Source organism: Carcharodon carcharias, chromosome 2, assembly GCF_017639515.1.
Source record: "Carcharodon carcharias isolate sCarCar2 chromosome 2, sCarCar2.pri, whole genome shotgun sequence".
In the NCBI taxonomy this organism is placed as follows: Eukaryota; Metazoa; Chordata; class Chondrichthyes; order Lamniformes; family Lamnidae; genus Carcharodon; species Carcharodon carcharias.
The window spans coordinates 74,346,054-74,370,521 of NC_054468.1; the positions used below are offsets into that span (position 1 = coordinate 74,346,054).

The 24,468-nt window shown below is 37.7% G+C and overlaps 2 protein-coding genes across 4 annotated transcripts in view; one reads left to right on the forward strand and one right to left on the reverse strand.

Annotated features, from left to right (window-relative positions):
- The window catches only part of gigyf2 (GRB10 interacting GYF protein 2), a 163,207-nt gene that overhangs the window by 43,066 nt on the left and 95,673 nt on the right, over positions 1–24,468 (forward strand). For all 3 annotated transcript variants that reach the window (XM_041211236.1, XM_041211257.1, XM_041211247.1), the window contains exons 6-8: positions 1,059–1,167; positions 5,111–5,151; positions 8,964–9,047. In XM_041211236.1, the coding sequence (XP_041067170.1) occupies positions 1,059–1,167; positions 5,111–5,151; positions 8,964–9,047 (234 nt within the window). The remainder of the gene's footprint in view (positions 1–1,058; positions 1,168–5,110; positions 5,152–8,963; positions 9,048–24,468) is intronic.
- Positions 16,639–18,164, reverse strand: kcnj13 (potassium inwardly rectifying channel subfamily J member 13). The gene is made up of 2 exons (XM_041173824.1): positions 17,693–18,164; positions 16,639–17,255 (listed from the first exon to the last, which is right to left on the reverse strand). Exons 1-2 carry the CDS (start codon positions 18,162–18,164, stop codon positions 16,639–16,641), a joined length of 1,089 nt encoding a protein of 362 aa, XP_041029758.1.

Sequence of the window (24,468 nt, forward strand, 5' to 3'; positions counted from 1 at the left end):
TCATTGGATGTGGGTATTGCTGGCTAGGCCAGCATTTATTGCCCATCCCTAATTGCCCTTGAGAAGGTGGTGGTGAGCTGCTGCCTTGAACTGCTGCAGTCCATGTGGTGTAGGTACACCCACAGTGTTGTTAGGAAAGGAATTTCAAGACCTTGACCTAGCCGCAGTGAAGGAACAGCAACACAGTTCCAAGTCAGGATGGGTGGACACAGCATTGAAGGTATGTTTCTCAAGTAAAGATTGCACAAGGGCTGTTTTGTAAGAATACTGAGCCGAAAATTTAGTACACTGTTGAACAGGATGCTCAAGTTACAAATAGTCTGGTTTCATCTCAGACAGTATTAGCAGAAGGATGTAACAGAAGGCAAGTTTAATGAGTTTGTCTTCCAGGTGTTAAGAAGTAGACAATGCTGTAAAGTAAGCCAGGATATCCTTTGGAGCTGCTTCAGATCTGTCAGGGTTAGCTTGCCAGAAGTGTGAAAAAGCTTTGTTTATATAAGTAGGATTCCTGCAGTATTTCAGTGAGGCATGGTTGTGGAGTGGGAGCAGCTCCAAAGAATTTCCAGTTGGACCAACGATATCAGTGACGAGGGGGAGTCACGTGACGCAGCTTGAAATAAATGTTTGGTTTTCGGACATAGCCGGTTTTCGGAGAGCTGGATTTGAGATACTAGGCTGTAGTTTAATTTTCTTATGTTGAGAACTGCCAATGTCAGGCTGCATTGTGGACAATTTTGTACATATCAAGGATGATCAAAAACTCACTTAAAGTCGGACCTTTCTGATTGTCAGAACTTCTTTCTCTCTCCCCCTTTGGGCTGGATTCAATTCCTGGTTCCATGTTGAGGAATTTCTTGGTATATGCAGCAGAATTCTTTGTAGATGTATCAACCCTCTATTTAGTAATAATTCTGCCAAGCTCTTTATCTTGGGAATTGAAAATCGGTGTTGAAAAATATAACATATCAAAATATATTGCGAAAAAAAACGCAACAGGGAACTTGGTATAAGCTTTTACCTTTATATCCTAAGTCTTTATTTCAAATATTTTTCTTCAGGTCGAGGGCGAGGTGAAGGTGGTTTTTACCAAAGAAGTTTTGATGAAGGTGAAGGAGGTTTTGGTCGAGGAGTTCGAGAAATGCACAGATCACAAAGTTGGGAAGAAAGGTGAGTTGATACATTAAAGCATCACTTGGCTCTGATTCAGTTAATTCTGTAAGAGCTTAATATTTTCACCAATATTAATGAATATAAAATAGTTAGATACTTCCAACATTTCTCTAGTCTTCGATGCAGTCTCCTCCATTATCTTGATAGGTAGGACTGTTTTACCTTGGTTTCACTTTTACATATCCAGTCATTAACCAGAGCATCACTAGCAATGATTTATTTTCCCATTCCATGCTGTTACTTTGGGAGTTACCTGGAGATCTTGTCCTTATCTCAAGACACATGGCCAACTTCCACAATTATGGCGATACCGAATTCCACTGCCTTAATGCCTCTTTTGCAGTGCTTGTCTGATATTTAGCCTCTGATGAACTGTAATTTCCTCCGGCCTAACACCTGGAAGACAAACTCATTAAACTTGCCTTCTGCTAGCGCTAACTTGAGATTAAACCAGACTGTAACTTCAGCATCCTGTTCAACAGTGTGCTGAATTTTGGACCCAGTATTCTTTCTAAAACAAAGACCACCTATTTCAATCTTTAGACTTCATAATATTGCTTGTTTCTGCCTTAATCTTAACCCATCTGCTGCTGGAACCTTTATTTGTGTCTTTGCCACCTCAGATTCAGTTTTCCCAATTCTCTCCTAGCTAGCCTTCAATCTTACAGCCAATATAAAGCTTCACATTATGTTCAACTTTGCATGTATCAAATCTTGCACAAAGTCTCTCTTGCTCACCACCATTGATCTCACTAATCTAGGTTGGGCCATGGTCCCCAAAGCCTCAAATTTTAAAATTAGCAGCCTATTGCTCAGTCCATCTATGACTTTGAACCCCTTTATCCCAGCCCTACCCAAATCCCTGTTGAACTCTTAATTCCTCTGATATGGGCATTATGTGCACCACCCCATACTTTTGCCTCACCATCATCTCTGCCTTATACTCTGGAATGTTTTGCCTAAACCTGTCTTTTGCCTCTTCTGTCTCAAAACAACTTAAATACCCTTTTTTGGCCAAAGATATGGGCGCCCCTCTTAATTTTTTGTTCTTTGACACAGTGTCTAATTTTTATTTTTGTCAAAGCATTTTGGAACATTTTCTACTTTTAACAGGTTGCATTTATATAACATCTTTCTTGCTCTTTTGTTTCCTAATGTTTATTTTGGAGTTGAATCATTTTCATTGCAATAGCTTACTTATCACAATAACAACTTAGCACAGTAGGTGCAGAAAATAGATGCTCCCTGCAATGGTATGAGAAAACCATCCTTATTTAATCTATTCCTCAAATTGTGTGCATTCCAATGTATCTGAATATACTGTAGTTGTATTTTTTAAGTTTGCTGTTGGCGTCAGTATTTCCTTGAATAATGATACCTAAGTGGGATCTGTGCTGCGGATCTACCCAGAAGTTCCAAGTCTAACAACGTAGGTTTGTTGGAGCTTTAATTTAGAATCTCAGAATCATACAACACAGACAGAGAACATATGGCCTATTGTGCCTGTGCCATCTCTTTGAAAGAGCAATCCAATTAGCTTTACTCCCCTGCTGAAGTCACAAGGTAAGGCAAGTGCTTCAACTTACTAATTACATACAGATCATATTTTGTAGATTATGGCAGTATAAGTTTGAAGTTTATTGGTAGTAGATGTTAATTTCACGGAGGAATGAGAACAATTACTTCAGAACATTCTCTTATCTCTTGCATCCAAGCAGTTAACATAGAGTTTCAAGAATAGTGTGCAGTTAATGACTGCAAAGTGGAAGGATGACTGTATCTGTGTCAGCTTGAAGTGCACAATTGATAACTTTGTGAAAGGCTGTACTTTTGAATTTGTGATGTACAATTTTGTTTGCATTTACTTTATTAGGATATGTAATGTTCATGGTACGGTGATAACGGTCATAATGTCTAAGTCAAGTCAAGGGAACCATGAAATGTTTTTACATAAATTTAGAAGGAAGTGATCTAATCGGATTAGGAGAATAAATTGACATTTGCAAACTTGGACAAATTGTGCTTCCTACTTACTCCCTGCAGCTCCAAATATACAAACACTCAAAGCTTTGAAATTGCACTGTAGGATCTGTCCGAAGCTTTGAGCCAAAAACTGCTTGTTACAGCACTTCAGGAATCATTGTGTGGTGATTTTTGATTTGATAGAATGCTTGTATACGTCTTGATGCTTCAAAGAAAACTGAGTAGAGCACCCTTCCTTTGACACAACTTAAGTGACGAGTCCAGGCCAAAAAGTAGATAAGAAGCAGAAGTTATACAGCGGTTTTATGTTAATTATATTAATAATGATAAGTAAATGTCCACATATTTTTGTTTAATCATGCCAAAGAGATAGATAAATAGTATACCCACATTCCATAAGATAATTTACATAAAAAGTCATGGAATTCCAAGATTACAACTGAGGATAGTAGTTGACTTGGAGCATGAGACATAGGGTAGCTGACAGGTTTAATGCCACAATTATATATTCTTTGTTAATCTTAAAGCTCACGCATGCGCCGTATAATGAATACTTACTGAAGTTCTTGTGGTTGTGTTTTGCCACCATTCAGTTCTGTTAGTACCTTGAATTCAGTAATAATGTTAAACTTGTTTTTCTAACAGGTTTATGCTGATCTTAGCTTTAAAGAATTGCTTTAGGAAATAGTGAATGGATTTGAAATTTTCCCCATTAAAGCTATTCATGAAGGGTTTATTTTGGTGAGTGTTGCACTTAGTATTTAAATTTAAATAAAACTTCAAGTTTTTTTCTACCTTACCATAGAAAAGATGAGGTTGCCAGTTCCCTTTCTAAATTTCAGCCTACAGAAGCACATTAAAATTAATGCAAAAGTGTACACCCCTGCGTTGCTACATTATAGCTAGCTATTCCTTTTAAATGTCTGAACTTGTGAAATGGCAATGTAGACTTCTCAGGACTGATTTGCAATCAATACCTAATAGAGTTTGACTAATTTTTATTTGCATATCGAGAAGGTCATCTCTATATTGTAAAATTTAGCAATTTGCAGCATTTCATTAAACACCACGCTAAATAAGGACAGTTTATACATTGCAATAGTAACTACATTCCAAAAAGCACTTAATTGGCTGTGAAAGGCCTGGGCGATTCAGAGGGTTTGAGAAGGGCTACATAAGTGCAATTTTGTTCTTCCTTTGTTTCGACTCTTGTTACAGAATGTTATTCTGAAAATATATAGCATCGCTTTAACTTCCTAAGTGTTGCAGTATATTTGTATTCCATTGTGGGAGGGTTGCTTTAAACGGAGAATAACCAATGGTAGTATGGAGTTCTGTTGATATTGTTACTATGCAAGAGTAAAACAAGCTATATACTCATATTCAGAGCATATCTGTACATTAAGAAAAGATTGTGCCTAGTGCACATTCATCATATCAACATTGTCCATCACAGAAATCAATTGCATCACGTTTTACGCAGTTGCTTTACATTCCCAGGAAACAATCAAAAAACTTTACAACTTACTTCACTGTTTCTTTGTAAACTTCAGTGACCTTATTAATGTTTTATTCATCCATTCTCATAAAACAGTATGTCTGATTACTCCCCAATAGCAATGTCATAAGAGAAAGACCAGTAATTCTAGGAAAACAAAGCTACATATTTTGATTTCAATAGAACATCAGTAGGAAATATAATATTGTTGATTACAAAAAAAACCTTTGATTTCAGGAGTTGATATTTGGATCCCTGGAACATTCAAATCTATACTGTATGTAAGAGAGACTCCTTGTAGAGGATTCCAGATATGAGTAAAATGAAGTCGTTTTGTTTACTTAAAAATATTCCTTTGACCAGTTGTCTAAATTGGTTTCAATGTTGAATAATCTCTTACTATGCTCGCATTGTGGCTCTTAACTAAAAGGAAATTTAAGTTGTTTTTACTTTTGATAGGGGAGAACGGCGGTTTGAAAAACCAGGAAGAAAAGACCCAGGTCAGTTTAACAAATCTGAAGTGTTAATTGATTTATTATACTGAATTGTTCCAGCAGGATGTACACTGGCCTCATATGCCTAATTCATTTTGGGGTATTAAAATATGACTGAATGAAAAGATGCTCTTTTCACTCAGAACCTGGGCTGAAATTTAATCTGGTAGCTATAAGGTTACTAGGTGAACTGAGTTTTGGATTTTTACTTCAATCAATTAATTGAATTTCATCCGAACGAGAATTTTCACAGTGGAATGTGGAGTATTTGGCTGGGTTGACTTTTGCTTTTATTCATTCAGGGCATGTGGGTGTCACTGGCAAGGCCAGCATTTATGACCCATTGCTGTCTGCCCTTGGGAAGGCCCTGGTGATTTGCATTCAGAATTGTGGTCCTGTGACAAAGGAATAGTAATATATTTCTGTATCAGATGTGTTAATAGGAGATAATATCTCTACTGTTTTTGTCCATCTGGGGGTGGAATTAGTGTGTTTGGCAAGTGTTGAAGAAGCATTGGTGAGTTGCTGTTGTGTAGATGCCGCACACTGCAGCCACAGTGCACAAGTAATGAAGGGAATAAATGTTTAAGGTAGTGGTTGGCATGCCAGTCAAGTGGGCTGCTTTGTCCTTAATGGCGTTCATCATCTTTAGTGTTGTTGATGCTGAACTAATTTCAGGCAAATCCTTCACACTTCTGATTTTTGCCTTGATGGACTGGTTTGGGGAGTTGGGAGGTAATTGATGCTGTAGAATACCCAGCTTCTGCCCTGCTCTTGTAAACCACTATTTATGAGACTGAACCAGTTATGTTTCTGGTCAGGCATGTTCCCCATGTTGATAGTGAGGATTTGTTGATGGTAAAGCCAAAGAATGTCAAAAATAGGTGAATAGATTCTCTCGTTGGAGATGGTCATTGCCTGATGCGTGCGTGTGTGTGGGTGGGGGTGCATGTTACTCAGCATTTATCAGCCCAAGCTTCAAGGTTGTGCAGTTCTTCCTGCAAGTGGACATGGATAGCTTCATGATGAGTTGTGAATGATACTGGACACCATGTAATCATCAGCAAACATCCGCACCTCTAACCTTATGTTGGGGAGAGGGTTATTGATGAAGTAACTGAAGGTGGCTGGGCTAGGACGTTGCCCTGATAAACTCCCGAAGATATGTTTGGGAACTCAAGATGGTTAGCCTGCAACAACCTTGACTATCTTCCTTTTTGTTAGATATGACTTTCCCCCTGATTTACATTGACTTCAGTTTTGCTGGGGCTTCTTGATGCCACACTTGGTCAAATGCTACTTTGATGTCGAGGTCTGTCACTTTCGCCTTACTCCTAGAATTCATACCTTGTCCGTGTTTGGATCAAGGCTATATTGACGTCTGGAGCCGGGTGGTGCTGGCAGAACCCAAACTGAATAGACTTCTGGTGAGCAAGGGTTGCTCGATAACACTGTCGGCGTCTTACACCCAACATACCCTCTTTTTTTTTTGTAGTGTGCAATAGATTTGTTTATGCAGTAACAAAGCGGCTGATCTGTGTGCTGCTTGCGCAGCATCTTTCAGGTTGCTGCACAACCACGCAGCTTCCAGGGAATGTTGCTTTCATCACTCTGATGTTTGAGAGTAGACTGGATTTGTTCTGCTTCTTGTGGACATGACACACACCTGGGCAATTTTTCCACTTTCAGGTAGATGCTAGAATTATAGCTGAACTGTAGCAGCTTGGCTAGAGTAATGGCTAGCTCTGGAGAACAATCCTTCACTGCTACAGCTGGGAAGTTGTGAGAGCCATAGCCTAGGATGTATACGGTGATCCACCAAGCTTAGCTGTTTCTTTATGGCATAAGGAGTGATTTGACTTTGCCGAAGACTAACTTCTATAATGAGAGGAACCTCGGGAGGAGGCTGTGATGGATCATCCACTTGACATTTCTAGTTGAGATGGTTGCAAAAGCTTCAGCCTGGTCTTTTGCATTCATGTGCTCGGCTCTGCCATTATTGAAGATGGGGATGTTCATGGAGCCCCTCTCCCATTACCTGTTCAATTGTCCACCATTTACGATTGGATGTGACAGGACTACAGAGCTTTGATCTGACCCATTGCTTGTGGGATTGCTCAGTTTTCTTATTAGCATGCACCGTGTTGTTTAGTATGTATGTAGTCCCATGTAGTTTCACCAGGTTAGCACCTCCTTTTTAAGCATACCTGGTGCTGGTCCTTCTATGCCCTCCTACACTACCCATTGAACGAAGATTGGTCCCGTGGATTTATGGTAATGGTAGAGTGAAGGGTGTGCCAGGTCATGAGGTTACAGATTGTGGTGGGATAGAATTGTGCTGCTGTTGATGATGCAGTGCCTCATGGATGGTCAGTTTTCAGTTGCTAGATCTGTTCTGAATCTGTCAGATTTAGCACAATGGTAGTGCCATACTATATTGTGAAGGTGTCTTCTAAAGACAGGAGTTTGTCTTCCTAAGGAATTATGGTTGTCATTCTTACCAATACAGGAGTGATGCATCTGTGATAGGTAGAATTTGCGGTTAAGATCACTTTGTGTTGGCACTCTCACTACCTGCTGCAGGCCAATGCTGGCAAATATGTTCATTAAGATTGTACCAACTCGATCAGTCATGGTGATGAGCACTGAAGATCCATACCTGAAGTATGTTCGGCGCCCTTGTTACCCTCAGCTTCTTCCAAGTGGTGCTCACCATAGAGGAGTATTAATTCAGCAGCTGAACGAGATAGGTAGGTGGTACAGGTGGTTTTTCTTGTACATGTTTGATCTGAAGCTATTAGACTCCATGGGATTCCAGAGCAATTCCCTTCTGACTGTATACTACTGTGCCATTACTCTGGTGTAACTGTCCTACTGGTGAGATAGGGCATACCCAGGGATGGTGATGAGGATTCTGGGGCATAGGCAGAAAGATATTAGTGAGTATATATGTCTAAGGCTGTTGCTTGACTAGTCTATGGGATGGTTGTCCCAATTTTGGCACACCTTCACATCTAAGTGAGGAGTGCTATCAAGGTCAGTTGAGTTAAATGCACCTTTACCATGTTCCATTCCGGTGTCTAGACCAATGCTAATGGTCCATCCTGTTTTATTTTAGATTTTTGTCATGTTTTTGATACAATTGAGTTGCTTGGTAGGCTATTTCAGATGGCAATTGAGAGGCAATCAAATTGGGTTTTAAGTCACATACAGGGTTTAGATGGCAGATTTCCTTCCCTCGAGGACATTAGCAAAGCAGATGGGTTTTTATGACAATTTGGTAGTTTCATGATTACCTTTACTGATTATGGCTTTTTATTCCCGATTTGTTTATTTAATTAATTTAATTTAAATTCCCTAGCTGCTGTAGTAAAAGCCCTGAGACCCATGACTCAGGGCAATTGTAATAAAAATTAAAACTGCTTAGATCTGGCTGCGTCTGTTGAGAGAGAAACAGAAGTAACACTTAAGGTCTGTGACTTTCATCCACTTGATGTTGCATTAGACTGATCAGAATTTCCCAGTTATTATTTCAGTTTTTTGAAGATACCCTTCAAAATATTTTTTTTTAATTATCTTGCTACTTTCTTCCCCTGTCAGAGTGGAGTACATCTGAACGTCAACAATGCATTTGTTACATCAACTTCAAAAAGATCGCCAGTTTTCAGAAAACCTTTATAAATAGTTTCAGCACTGCATAGCATTTCAGAAATAGTTATGCTTTGAACTGTGCACATCCCATTCATCTTGCAGTGAAACAATGTAGAAAATCAAGTTGTTGAGGTAGAAGGTTAAATTATGTGCACTTTTTATTTAAGGGTTGAATCATCCCAAGGACCAGCACTCCAGCCTGGGTGCTCCAAGCGATTTCCTCTCATCCTCTGGGTTCCTTTTAAAATCAGGTATGCTAGGGATTTATGTACATATTTAATACTATAAGAGTTCAAAATGAATGTTTCACCTATATAACTTAAAGATGATGTGGTTTAGGAATCTTTCTTCCTAGGAAAGCTGGTAACTGTGCCCCCACACATTTGTGCTTATAGACTAAGTCTTATGGTCAAGTCCCAAACACATCTCCAGGTTTTAATCAAGCTTGTAAGTAACTTGCTGACAAAGACTATAAATATATTTGAGAAATGTAACATTTGCTTATGCTGAAAATAGCTGAAGACAAGGCAGCAACAGATTTAAAAGCAACATGCAAGCTCAAAAATGTTTTAATATTTTCAAAAATGCTTTGTTTTTTCAAAAATTATGTTTGTGTTTTTGCTATTTTTGTTTTGATTTGGCTTTTAAGTGACTTTAACAAAATCTTAATGTTTGACCTCCAATTAGCCAGTTGTGAGTTGACATTTTATGAGAAGATTTTATTTGCATGTTTCACACTTTCTACTTACTGTCACTGAAGTTGCAATGTGTAGAACTTTTTAGTCTACTTATTCTGGTTCAGACATGGTAGTTACAGGAAATAATGAGTGCGCTCAACTTCTGGATTTATTACTCAACTTTATTAAGTTCACTCAAAATATATCAAAACATACAATATGAACCTATATTTTACTATGGATCACTTAGCACTAATGCTGAATTGATTAAAAGCTAATGCAAGCGTAATACCCATAAACACCTGGAATTGTTAACCTCCTGTTGAATGTAGTTCTCTAGTGACTGACCAAGTCGCTCCTTTCCTATGGTTGCAACAAAAAGTATTAAACAGTGCCTTATAGCTCAATTCTAGGGGGAGACAAACTTTATACTGACACTGGTTTATAGTCCAATAATTTTTGTTTTAGGCCAATATACCTATCTCATGCTGAGCCTTTTGAAAAAACCTGTCCCGCAGTGTCAATCATCTTTAACCGTCCTTCAGTCAGTTTCCATCAATTAGGGTGCTTGAGGGCATTCCCTCCGATGTTCCAAATTTTGTTCCTAGTCAGCCCCCCTGCCATTTCTTTTTACACCTCTTGCTTTCTCTTTTGATTTCATTGTACCAGGTCAGTCATTGAGATTACTACAATAACCAATAATATTCTTTTAGCTCAACTTCTAAAGCAATGCCCACTTGCTTATGTAAATTAGCAGTATTCTGAATGATACATTTCTTATTTAAGCAACAGCTAGTGAATATACTAGAGGGTCCACCCCCTGAACCACAATTACTCCCAACAAAGGGCCACCAATAAGATATTACAATGGAATTGCAAGTTCAGGAAACAGATAAAGCATGGACGTAAAAGATTCTCCAACTCTCCCTTCACCTGTACCCATCTTGTAGATAGTTCTTAGTGAACATTATTCCTGCCTAGCCTTCAATTGCCCCAATCCAAATCCCTTTTACTTCAATTTTGTTCCTTATAACCATTACTTGTGTGTTTAATTCTATCCTGATTTTTTCCATGGGGTATTTTAATGCTTGGTGACTTTTTTAAAAAAAAAAGCTGAATCACTGCAAGCTGCACTAACCATTTCATGTTGTGGTGTTTGTCAAGTAACTGAGCATGTCTGAGTTCCTTCTTCACTGCAGGTTCACATGCATTTTGGCATTTTAGTTACTTCATACATAACAAATCACGTTTGCACGCTCGCACTGGTATCCCAATGTCATGCCCATACAAGGCATTTTTGGACTTTCAGATGATCTTACCAAAAGATCAAGGCGGTTGGGTGTCTGCCTAAAGATTTTTGCACATCTCCCCTTGTGTAGTTCCAATGCCTCAGGTAGTGAACAGATTACCATCAAATGCAGTTATCTTAAGTTCATAGCTTTCCCTCGGAGATGTTTATATCTTTGCCTATCAATTTAATTGCCTCACCTACACCAACTTTTCACCAGAATGTATCTGCCAGGTTCGTACATTCCATTGAACATGCCCTTATGTTTTTTCCAATTCCCATTTGGTGGTGTTTTTTTTCCTGTCTCTGAATCTTATCCTCAGTCACTTATTAAATTTTGCACATACCTTTAGTTACCATCCTAGCTCATTCGTGAGCCCTGGAGGAACTTTACTGTCCAATACAATATTCTTATACCCTTAAAATACAAATCAAACATTCTCACTAGATTTCAAGAATTAGCATGTTTTGTTGGTCTGTTCTTTGTTTTAGATGATCTTTATTTCTCAAAAATAACCTGTTATATTGTGCCCGGTGTTTTTCATTTCATAATTATTCATAATTCAAATAGTAATGTTGTTGGGCTGAGATAATTCATTTACCCCCCCCCCAAAAAAATTATTTTGATACTCTGGAACCACCTAGACTTCTCTTCAGTGTTTTAGTTCATTTTAAATGAAACTTGATTGGCCCTTATGTCAGGTAAATTTCTCTTTGAGTGCTTGAAATAGCAACTCCTATCAATTTCTTTTATTAATTCTAATCTCGGAAACAATGATGCCCAGGCTTGGTGGTTTTATATGGTGTTTTTGCATCAGAGACAAAAGTGTTTGCAACTAATTGAGAGTTAACTTCTATATCTACCCTTTTCAAGCACTTGTCTCAGAAGATAACAAATGACCTGAATGGGTTAAAGCCATGTCTTTGATTGGCGGTCACCATGCTGTGACATTTGATGTCAATGCATAACTTCTTAACTGTTGAATGCTGCTGGATTGCTTGCTTTGGCCCTGGAAACTATCGTCACCTTTTTTCTAAAAAGACAAAAGAATCCATTGAGGCTCTTTTCAAGAGCCCAATAGGCTAATTTGTCCAAACATATGTCACTTTAGAAACTTGAAATTTAATAATGCCAAATATATAATGTTACACTCTGCAATACAAAAGTTGTGTGGTGAATTAAGTGGGGGGAAGAAACAGCCACCAGCACAAAGGGTTAATTCCTCTGCTTGCTTTCAGGAGGATGGAACAAAATATTTTCATGTGCACATTAATTGCATCCTGCTCTGAGATTAATCCAACACCATTTTAAACTCATCACCAATCTTGGTATCTTAAATTTGCAAAAGTTATTTTTTAATCCTTGGGAATTAAAAACTATAAAAATCATTAACATTATCAATTTCAAAAGAAAACATTCTCACCAGACAGAACAGCATTTTAAATTGAACTCCAATTGTTTCTAAACTACTTATAATCTTTTTTTGTAGGAAGTTTCCAGTTCAAGATTTTTTTTTGTTATAACCAATGACTAAACAGAATCAGTTCAGATATCCCAATTCCAATTCACATGATTCAAACATTTAAAATTCAGAACTGCCAGTTTTATATGTGAATGTTTTATGTGCAGTCTAAAGACCCCACACATCTTGATATAATAACCAAAATTTCTATGACACGATTGAAGTCTGGTTTTCACAACTTGACAGATTAGTTAACCATAATAATTCCTATTCAATTCAGACTAATACTTAAGCACAGGACAGAATAGCGTGAGCCTTAAAAAGAAAAGATAAATTGGCATTTTTCTTCTTTCTTCAGATGCCTTCCAGATGACTAATAAAACTGAAGAAAAATGAAACTCAAAAAGTTAGCTTTCACAGTTGAATAAAACCTTCACCATTCTTACACCAAATGGTTAAAGAGGGCAGAGCTTCCGACAATTTGTGAACTTTGAGACACCCGCACCAGCTTCTTAAAGCGCTGCAAGGTGTAGTGTTGGCTCTTTAGCATTGTGGTACAAAAGGGGATAGAATTTTTCACATATATCCTTTACTTATCCTTTTTCTCCCATAAACCAGTTTTCAATTTTTAATGTTTACTACTTAACCTCATTTAGATAAAGTCAGTAAGATGTGTCTTTAATTTGTCTGCAAAAAAGGAATAGCCGTTTTCTTTAAATTCTAGTACAGTTGAACAAGTTCAAATTGGATTTCTGCCAGACATCTTCAAGGTTGAAGCTTATTGCTTATAAATTGAACTCTGCCTTTCACAGCACAGAACTAAAGTTTAAACTAATTACAGATACTGAACTTGTGCTTCCAACATTGAAGACAAGGCTACAAAGAGTTAATGAATTTTAGCTCTGCAGAAGAGGAGTTATACTGCTAGCAAACAGAGAATTTTTTAAAGATTGACTTTCATTCACAGGCCAGAAAATTTTGTTCGCTCTCAGGAACAAATACTTTTCTCCTAAAAGCAGAACATGTCACCTATTCACAGCAATTTTAGCTTTTGTGGGCCTTTTAACCTATTTTTTCCTACGAGTTTGATTATTACCAGGTGGGCCCATTTCTGAGCTTTTATCTGACTCTCCTCCCTCAGTAGGCTGAGTGACCTCATATGGTCACTGGATAACCATAGCAGTGGGAAGGGATGTTGCTAATTCAATCTCCAGCGGATCGCAGATCCCACGGCCTGCCTGCCTTAAAAGTTAAAACTCCTTCCACAAAACTAGAGCGATCTACATAAAGAAATCTTTCCTCAGTGAATCCCTGCTCTGAATCCTTCCCCAGTTTTCCAAATACACTCCACGATGCAGGTTTGGTGTTTTCCTGTGGACCGTGGAAAATAGATAGGAGAGGGCTTAGCTATTACAGTGCTGGACACTCCAGTGTCTGCTAGGTAACTCTTCTCTTTTCCTCCACTATAATATCTATATATGGTCTATTGTACTTATCATACTTGAGTAGACACAGGTACTCGGACTGGGTACAGCCCCATTTAGCTGAATATCACAGGGCACCTTCTCCATGGGTGACATGGATCTGACCCCAGCGAATGTTTTCATGCTGATGCTATACCATAAATTGTTGACATTATCTGGGAACTAGGGATGCTTGGGTTGGCTGTCTCCCATTAGTTACCATTCTTTTAGTCATATATAACCATTTTTAACTGGATTCCGAGTAATTTTATTTTCAACTATTTATAAAGCTTGAGACATACAAATGATCTTAATAAACAAGCCTTAAAAATTGATGCAAAAATGATAACCTGCAAGTTTCAAGGTGCATTTATGCTCTTTCTACCAGACTACAGTAATTTATAGGTTTTCCACAAAAGGAATTATAAAAATAAGTCATTCTTCAATTTTAATAAGAAATTTACAAATGGATATGGACAGGTTAGGTGAAAGGGCCAAAATTTGGCAGATGGAGTTTAACGTGGATAAGTGAGGTCATCCATTTTGGTTGGAAGAATAAAAAGGCGACATTATTTAAATGGAGAGAAACTTCAGAATGTTTCTGTGTGGAGGGATCTTGGTGTTCTTGTGCATGAATCGCTGAAAGCTAGTATGCAGGTACAGCAGGTAATGAGGAAGGCAAATGGAATTTTGGCATTTATTGTTAAAGGAATAGAGTATAAAAATAGGGAAGTGTTGTTGCAACTGTACAAGGCATTGGTGAGACCGCACCTGGAGTACTGTGCACATTTTTGGTCCCCTTACTTGAGGAAGGATGTGGTTGCATTGGAGGAGGTTCACTGGATTGATTCCAGAGATACAGGGCTTGTCTTATGAGGAGATTGAACAGTTTAGACCTATGCTCGCTAGAGTTTAGAAGGATGAGAGGAAATCAAATTGAGGTATATAAGATGCTAAAGGGGATAGACAAAGTAGACATGGAGTGGATGTTTCCCCTTGCGGGGCATTCTAGAATGAGAGGCCAAAGTTTTAGGCTAAGGGATGGTAGATTTAAATCAGAGATGAGGAGGAATTACTTTTTTCAAAGGGTGGTGAATCTCGAATTCACTACCTCAGAGTGCAGTGCATGCTGGGATGCTGAATAAATTTGAGGAGATAGACAGATTTTTAATTAGTAATGGGTTGAAAGGTTATGGGGCGAGGGCGGGAAATTGGAGTCGAGGCCGAAATGAGATCAGCCATGATCGTATTGAATGGTGGGGTAGGCTCAAGGGGCTGAATTATCTATTCATGCTCCTAGTTCTTAAGTTCTTATTGTTTGGGACCTTGGTATTGTGGTCTGATTCTATTTTGTGTTTTTATTTAATGACCTTAATGTTTCACTAAGGCAGTTAATATTTTGACGTTTTTAATGTGTGAGATGTCAGAATGCTTTGAGGAATTGCAAGTGAATTGATGGTTGTTTGCATGAATTAGAGAAGCACCTTTTTAAATGTGGCAACATCTTATCCCAATTCCTACCTCTCTTAATTGGTAGAAAAGTTCGAATGCTTTATGCTCATGGAGAGGGATAATGATGTCTCAGATCTGAATTGTTTTTCTATTTCTAATACCTCAGTGTTGATATTAGATGCTTTCTAACTAGATGCATCACAGATTATAAACTGAGTAAAAAGTAAACGCTACCAGGAAAGGGCAGGAAAGTTGAGTTGAGTGCATAGCTTCAGTTGAAGGGCAAACATAGGCGTGAATAGCCTCTGGATTGTCATTTTTGTAAAATTCATGGGCCTCGCCTGCAACTTCAGCAAAGCAATCCCTATTGCACTTGTTTCTTTTTAATTCTCACATACCAATGACTTCATTAAAATTTGTTTTTCTGCTGAATTGTGGATGGTTTTACATATTGAGCTGGAAAGTGGCATTTCAGAAAATAATCTTTCATTTCTCTTTTGCCTAACCCTCGCCATCCCTTCAGCCAAATTCTGCACTGCATTTGAGTTAGGGACCTCCAGTGAAGGGCAAGATGTTTAAGCATCTGTATCACTTTTTTTTTACTCTTTCTATTTTATCCTTTAAAAAACTAAATTTAGTTGATAGATTGAAGGCAAAAGAGTTGTATCATGCTTAAAAGTTTCTGAATCAGCTATACAAAATAATTCAACCAGATTTTCTTTCCTGAAATGTTGCAGGGTGGTGTAATTATTGGCCTATCAATTTTAACTTCCATATCAAAGACAAAAATCAAATCATTGTGTGGCTTTTGACAATTTGCCTGTGATTTTCACTTGGCTAGAGCAATAAGATAGTTGTATCAAAGCTTATAGCTTGAGATATGGAAAATGATTAGTAATTTTTTTTTATCACTGCTATAACTGATTATAATTGTTTAGACCAGGTGTGTCTTACTGAAGTGTGAAGGCTTGATTTTTGCCGCCTTGGCTAAAGAAAGCTGTGCAAGTACAACAGGTACCTTAATCGTGTACCATATTACTAAAGTGTGTTTTCTTTCTCTCTCGCATTGTTAAACTGGATTTGGCTGCCTCTCATCTCAGCCCTCTCTCTGCAGTCCAACACACAGGCATAATAAAGCTCCACTATACTGATCAATCAGATCTTGAAAATAGGTGGCAGAAATCATACAGGGTGAAATAAACTGTATACAGATTGACCATTGCATTTCAAGACTGGTTAGCTGCAGTCCTTATCTGATATACTATTTTCTCTTTAGGTGGTGATCATATATCATCTTATGCCACTGTTAATAACTGACCTTAAAGACCCAGATCCTCGGTTATGTTTTAGGACTATAACTTAAGGCAGTGTACTTTGAAAAATGTAATAATCAAGCTATATTCAGCTTACAGGGATCTTAAAAACTTTTTTTCTTACAATGGCAGCAATCTGACATTGGGTATTCCAGGTGGCCTTAACTTTTAAAAGTTAGTAATTATTCAGATAGCACTGTCTCTGAATAATATAGTGTCAGCATGATCACCATTAATGCTGATGACAAAATCATTCTGTCTCGCATCCTTTGGATTAAGTAGCACAGGAAATCCAGGAACTGTCTTGTCATAGTTTGCCATGATAATTTTGTAGTATCCTTTGGAAGTGCAGCTTATCACAGAGGCAAACTGTTGACTGAGTTTGATTTCCTCTGGAATATAGGAGGTTCTCTTTTGGCAAGTCTCTCCTGTATCTTCCTGTTCTGCTGACAAAAATATTACTATCTCGTAGTAGGCTGGCATCTTCCCTTGAATCAGTGGATAAAGAGGGCTGTTTTGATCGATGGTATGGCAGAACATAAGTGGAAAGACAAGGTATGGACTCTTGTTCGAGTTCATGTTGTCGATGTGAAAGTCGAGGTTCGTCTGATGAAGATGTTGGTTTTTGTACTCTTGGTATAGAATGGCAGTTACTTTAACACGTGTTAATGGACTTTGCCTTATGTTGGCTACTCTAAACATCAGGCAAGGCTCCCCTTCACGGTGTCCAACAGTAGCAAAGTAACTGAATTTAATTGCAGTCGCTCTAAGCTTTGGTCTGGCAATCTTTGCCACAAAGGCACCTGTAAAAATTAACTTTTATAAGTAAACTTGCTGGAAAAATCATTTTCAGTATTAGATATTAGCATATAATAGTGTTAAAGGATATTAATCATCATGACCCCATAATTTAATCTCCATCCTTCTGTAAGCAATCTAATGAATGTCCCACGGCATTGGTCTTAATATAAAGTGATCATGCAACTAACCGATAGCTTTCATACTATTTAAAAAGGTCAGATGTGTGAGAAGGCATTGTAAAACACTGTTTTCTCATTGTTTAAAGCTTTGTTTCCTATTTGATAAACTCTGATGTTCTTATTGCATATCCACAATTCTTTAAAATAGTTTGGTAGTTGCAGATAATTCAGTTATTTGGACTTCTCAAATCTGCCAAGATTATATAATAAAATTCAGGGAAGTATTTCACTTGAATCATATTCTTTTAAAGAATAATTACCTGTAATTAAAGCTTCCGCCATAAGTCCCAGCAACATTTGGACAGTGAGGAGAGCAATGGCAGCTGGGCAATCACCATCAGGGTACATGGTTCCATAACCAATTGTAAGCTGAGTTTCCAGTGAGAACGAAAAGGCTGCTGTGAAGCTGTCGATATATTTCACACAGATGGTATGGTTTTCTGGAGGGTTGTTATGATCGAGCAAATCTAAATCACCGTTTGTATATGCCAGTAAGTACCAAAAGCAGGCAAAGAAGAGCCAATGTGCAACAAAAGCTCCTGAGAATGTCAGTAACATCCAACGCCATCTCATTTCCACTAAGATTGACCAGATATCTTTTAGATGTATGATACTTTTTCCACTGAGAGCCTCTATCTTGAGATTGCTGTGCCCGTCCTTAGTGATGATTCTTTTGTACCGAGAGGCTACAAGTGGGGCAGTGTCTTTTTCGTCACTATCATTGAAAACCATGCCCATTATTTTGTTCTTTTGGATCAGCTGTAGAACATATTGTCAGAAAGTTAGTGTTTGCAACTAGTGGAGGTTTAATTGTCTCTTCATTATCTTTTTGCCTTTTTTAGCAATTACTTGTGTTGTAGATTTGCAAGATTACTTATTTACCTACTAACTGATTAAGTAACCTTTGATCTTTATTACACAAGCAATTCTATCCTAAAGCGCCAATCTCAAGCACTTTTCAGTTTCTATTCATTTAGTTATTTTGATGGGGCATGGACTTGTGTTTCCCTGGAATTCTCTTTGCAGTCTTTTAAGAAAAAGTGCATTTGGAAATGAATTTATTTAAAAAAAAATTCATTTTCTACATTGAAATTTTGAAGTGATCGGGAAGGTATTAGAGTTGCCAAGTGTTCAAATTTACTGTATTTTTAAAAAATTTATTGATCCTTTTTGTATGCATTAATTTGACATTAAACCTGGCATTTTGAAGAGCAGAGTGGTGTAATAGTTCAAAGTCAGATATAGATGGCATGTCAAGATTTAAATAAACAGCGATAAATGAAAGTCTATTGTACAGCCCAGTTTACAGATTGTTGTGCCTTCCTTCAATTGATCTGGTAAGGATCTGATTTGAAAAACATTCATGGAAGCATTTTAATTCAGTGTAAGTGTAATAATTATGTTCACTTAGCAAAGCATCTTTTGATTTATAGCCATTACTTCCATTGAGTAGTAGCTTAAGACCTGACTAGTGGATGTTTCCTTAACTTGCCAGCCTTGATTTTTATTCTCTAAAGTAGCCTCGGTGGTCAAACATGTTTGGTTCGCACTTTGTTAAAGGTCTGGTAATGGCTGATTTCAGAATTATATTCTCCTTGTTGACTTAGTTGGAAGAAAATTGTCTCCAATATTCAGGTTTAAATATCCGCAATGTTCTTGGCTCTTTAATAATTTTTTTTTAAAATATCAAGTTTATTGATGCAGCTATAATACAGGTAGTAGTTCCGGCAGGTGGGCTCCATATGGTTCAAATTAGAGAAAAGCTGCAGATATAAATGAACTTTTAATTCTAGTTACAAAACTCAACATCTAATTGGTCTAAAATTGAATCCTGAATTTGTGCGGATTGCCTGCAGTCTCACAGCCTGCACTGAGATTGGCAAGATTCAGTGTGAATCGTTTAGTTAATTTCGAATCTTTTCCCCTCAATTTAGAGTTTGTGGAGAGTCTTTTTAATTTAGGTTCCTGATTTATATTGCAAATTTTTAGATTAGCTTATTAAAATTGGCATTTTTGAAACTATTTTAAAATTGTATTGAAGAAAAAGATACATTTGCAATTATAAGCTTGTTAGCAACAGTGTTGCTTTTTGTAAAAATGTAACTTGAATGTTGATTTGTGCATAAAATGTTCAATTCATTGAAGTATGTTGAAAAATCAATTATTATCCTGAATGAAATTTTCCCAATTGTTTACTTTGTCAACTACAGGATCTTTGCTTTGAATAGTGATGCACATACAATTCATGTGGCCACTTAATACACCAGTGCAGTTTTAGATTTTAAATTGAATAGCTTTTTTTATTTCCTGATCAGATGTTTTATTGAAAACTTTATCAGCCAGTGTCTTCATGCATATTGAATCAAATTTACTTTAAAGGTAGAATTTAACCAGTTAAAGTTTGTATGTAGTAAATTGATCCTCCTTGGATTTTGAATGTGGAAGCAAGATAATTCAGTACTTTCAAAATTAAAAACATTTTTCCCCTGAATTAAAGTCAGAAGCTTGTTTCAAAAGATACTTAAAATAGTGTTTGTTTCCTATTTTGTATATAACATTCTATGAAATGTTAATCTAGCTTTAAATTTGAATTCTTGACACTTAAGATTACATTCAATATATAAGACTTAAATGCAAGCTTAACTGAAGTTTTAAACTATCAAAAAGTGATTTTGTAAGTGTGATCTCTTAAAGTTGGTGATTTACGCAAGCAAATGACAAAGTTTAGTTGGAGCCATCCAGCCTTATAAAATGAGGAGTACTTCAATAAGTTAACATTTCACAATATCAGGTACTTACCGAAATATGGAAGTTTTACAGGTTTCTTCTTGTTTGCAAATTTCAGTTGCTGTTTTACAAATGAATACGAATCTGTTTATTGCAGTGGACACAAGATAAGGCTTGTGTGTGCACTGTGCTGTTGGTAATCTTTATTATAGAGTTACACAGGTTAGTAATGTGAAGATGTAGAATATGAACTGTTGCTTCCTTTCAGAACTAATAAGGTTAATCATCTTGCCTACAGGGGGCCAATTAAAAGGGCTGAAATAGTGAGACTTGTCAGGTTCTATTTATAACTTTAGGTGGCTCAGGTAAATGTTTATTAAAATGTATTAAACTTCTACCCCACCCCCTCCCCACCAAAGCAGCTTTTGGTGAAATGTGTTTCCATCTGAATTGAATTTTTTTTCTACACTGAACTGAAGTCTTAAATTTTTTTTTAATGTTATTAAAATGGTACTTTTTTATTTTGTATATAACATTGCATGAAATGTTTATCTGTGTTTAAATATGAATTTTTCATGCTTACATTTACAAATCTTCATAATGAAGTTTTTAAAGTATCTCAAATTGATTATTTTATCAAGATGTATCTTAAAGTTCGTGAAGTATGTGTGAAAATTGTTAAGTCTGGTCATTCGTGCCCTGCTGTATTATCAAATGAAATATAGTTCAAAAAACTAACTTTCACAGTATCGGGCACTTACCAAAGCATGGAAGTATTACAAGTTTCTTGCTGCTTGTAAGTTCAGGTTGTTGCTTGAAGGATGAATACAAAACTGTTTATTGCGGTGCACACTGATGGTAAGGCTTGTGTGTACACTGTTACAAGGTAGTCTTTTATGGAGTTACACAGGTTATGTTGAATATGATCTGTTGCTTCCTTTTAGAACTAATAAGGTTAGCTATTTTGCCTGCATGTGGCCAATTAAAAGCACAAATAGTCTCATCAGGTTGTATTTATGGTATTAGGTGACTGAGAATATTTACTGGAGAATTACAGTATGTCAAATTTCCACCACCACCCCTCTGAAAATGATGTTGGATCCTGATTACTTTTGGTAAAATGGTTGTCATCAAAGGCAGGTTACCTTTTCCAGCTTCTGCTAGCATTTATTATAATACACTCTGCTCATTAACTAACATTTGGATGAATGGCATGCCTGAAGTTCAAGAAAAATGCTTGTTAAAAATTGATGCTTTGTGGCATTCAGCTTCTCACACAAGTTAATTACAAAGGGACGCTGTCAAACTTGATTTCTTCCCCACCTTGTTATCGTACTGCACCTCCCTCACTACAGCTGTGGAACAATATTGATGTTGAGAAATTAGAAGCTTGGATTGCTCTGTTCCACTAACTGGAATAGGTATCATGTATAAGTGATTAGCGAAGAGAGGGAAAAAAACATACATGCAATAATTAAGCTATGTAGGTATCTATATAACCTTTGTTAAATTAAACAGTTAAAAATTAATTAAATTCTTGTGTAGGATATTGTAAAGCTTGCAGTAGTGAATTGTATTACTCTCAACTATTAAATTGGACCTAATCTCAGCTGAATTCAGGCCAGAGTTGCAGCAATTAACTGTTGCTATGCTGCCTGATCATGGCTGCCTCTGGGCTATGTCACTGGAGATGGGCTGGTCACCTTCATACCTATATGTACTATAAAGACAGAAGGGCTGTGCGCTTGGTTTTGTTCTCAGTCTGTGAAAGCTCTGAGGATTACCAGCCCATCTCCAGTGACACAGCCCAGAGGGAACTATGATGAGACAACATGGCAACAGTTAATTGCTGCAACTCTGGCCCAAATACAACTGAGATTAGATCCAATTTAATAGTTGAGAGTAGCAATTCTCACAAGGTATACAATATTCTAGAATCAAGAATTTTAATTGGTTCTTAATTGTTTAGTTTAACAATAGTTATATAACTCATATAACTTATTTATTGCATGTCCCTTTTCCCCCTGCTTTGTTGACCACTTATATATCATGTCTCGACCTAAGAAATCACATTTGCTTTTTGTTGCTTTTATTGTCTCTATGGGGACAGTTTAAGTATTCTCTGAAGTCCACAATTTTCCTGCTTTGTATGGTCACAGCGAAGACAAGGAAAAATGAAGCAAGGGTGATTCTCATGGCGTAGTGGTCCTACAAAACCCCAACCGCTTGACCCTGCTGCTTCCTTTACCCTGGCATAGTGAGTCTGTTCAACCTAAAACTTTGACCAAAGCTTCAAGGTGCTGATTTGTGTTGTATAAAACATGATGGCCCAGATCTTCCAGCCCTAATACATGGTGAATGCTGAGATTTTCACTGCTATCGAGGGTTGCAATGGCATAGGAAGTCCTGGAGAGCCGATTTACACCTGAACCCGGAACTTTCAGTACCTTAGAAGTGGCTCCATAGGAACCCCTGTTGATGCTCCTTTGAGAAGCCGTAAACACCAACTTGGGCAGTTTGCCCTATACTTATGTTTTTTTTTAAAGCTGATTTATGTAGAACTATTCTGACACTGCTCATCACCACCCCTCTTCCTCCCGCCCCCCTGGCCGATGCTTATTGTCCGGAATCCCTAGTTCGGCAGAAGCTGGTACAGAGTCAACAGTGTAGGGGGAATGGAGGTTAACATTGTTGGGAGTGCAGGGGAGCGAAGAGCATTGTTGGGGGTGCAAGGTTTGGGGTAACCTAACAAAAACAGGGACATTTAAAAGTGGTGCAGTTTAATGAATTGAAGACAGACCTGGAGGGGCATGTCTTCAGTTCATATTGGTAAAAAAAAGGGGGGGAGTGGGGAATGTGGCTTCACTGCTGTTGCCCTTCGCCACAAGGCTTCCTGACTCACCTCATCACTGGAGCTAAAACAGTAAGGACCAGAGGCTCCAGTGTAAAAGATGGGGGTGCAATTTTAAATGGGGTCAGTAGAATTTGCTCCCTCTCTGTTGCTGACTGGAAAATCTGGGCCAATATTCTGCAGTTCTGCTTGGAGAGGGCACAATTATAAATTGAAATGTTCTTTCCCTAGTTGTGAGAATTAAGGACATGGCTGGCCAATGGGCTGAGGCAGATGACAACTAAGAATTCAGGAATTCTATTTGGCCCCTTGTTTATGTGTGGTTGGCATATTGAGATTCAATCTCAACTTTCAAATTTGGCACCTCATGTTTGGAATTTTTGCGTCCAGCACATGAGCTAACTTGCATCACAGGTTTGTACAGTACCTGCTTTGTTGCTTTAGCTGTGAGGAGCTGGAGCCTCTGAAGGTGGTAAAAGTTCAGTTTCAGATATAATATGGACAGATGGTAGCTGGTCATTTTATAATGGGAAATCCTATTGAGGGTCACATAGCAGAATGATAGAACTGGCAGCATTCATTCACACCTGGAAAGTATGGCGTATTTACTTAATTTAATATACAAAGAAAGAACCTGTACTTTTATAGTGTCTTTCACAACCTCTGGACATTGCTAAGCACTTTCCAGTCATTGAGGTACTTTTCAAGTCCATTCGCTCAGAGGCTCTGCTATGAAGCCCTTCAACATTCCAAAATTTGTGCTACCAGGGTCAGGTACCGTTCCCACTTTTGCGCTCTACCAACCTTTTAAGTACTACCATATATATATATATTCATCCTACATAATTATCCACCTTTTCCTTGCATCAGTTCACTCCCATTGTCACATTCTTCCCTGACAACTGAGGCAAATGACTTCAGTAATGGATAGTCACAATATTAATTGAAACATGGCACTAGTGAAGGACTCTGAGGTGCTTTTCATTGTTCAAAAGCTGCACAAAGTTGAGAAGATTTTAGATTAGCAGGGACAGGGTTCCGCCTTGTAGATAGCTTGTTATTGTGGCAGTAACGTTAATTGGCTGCATAAGGCATATGGAGTAGATTTTAAATTTTGCCACCAGGTGGGAAGCTAGCATAAATAGATCAACTGCATTTTGAGATGAGTTGCTGATTTTTCTTTTCCTTCTCTATTGTGGTCAATAGAGGGTAAAGAAGATGATCTCGAGGGCATAGCCTCAATTCAAAGACTGATCCTTATAAACCAGGACACTTAAGTTAACTGAGCAGCCTGCCAGAGAGCCTGTGCCCAATGGCACAGAGCATGAGGGAATCCAGCTTTAGCTTGTGTGGGGTCATTCAGCAAGGTGTTGAGACCATAGAGTAAGTGGTCAGCTCTATGAACACTGCAGGATTGTTTGTTGACAGATTGGACAGCTTTGTTGGGAGCTCACACTG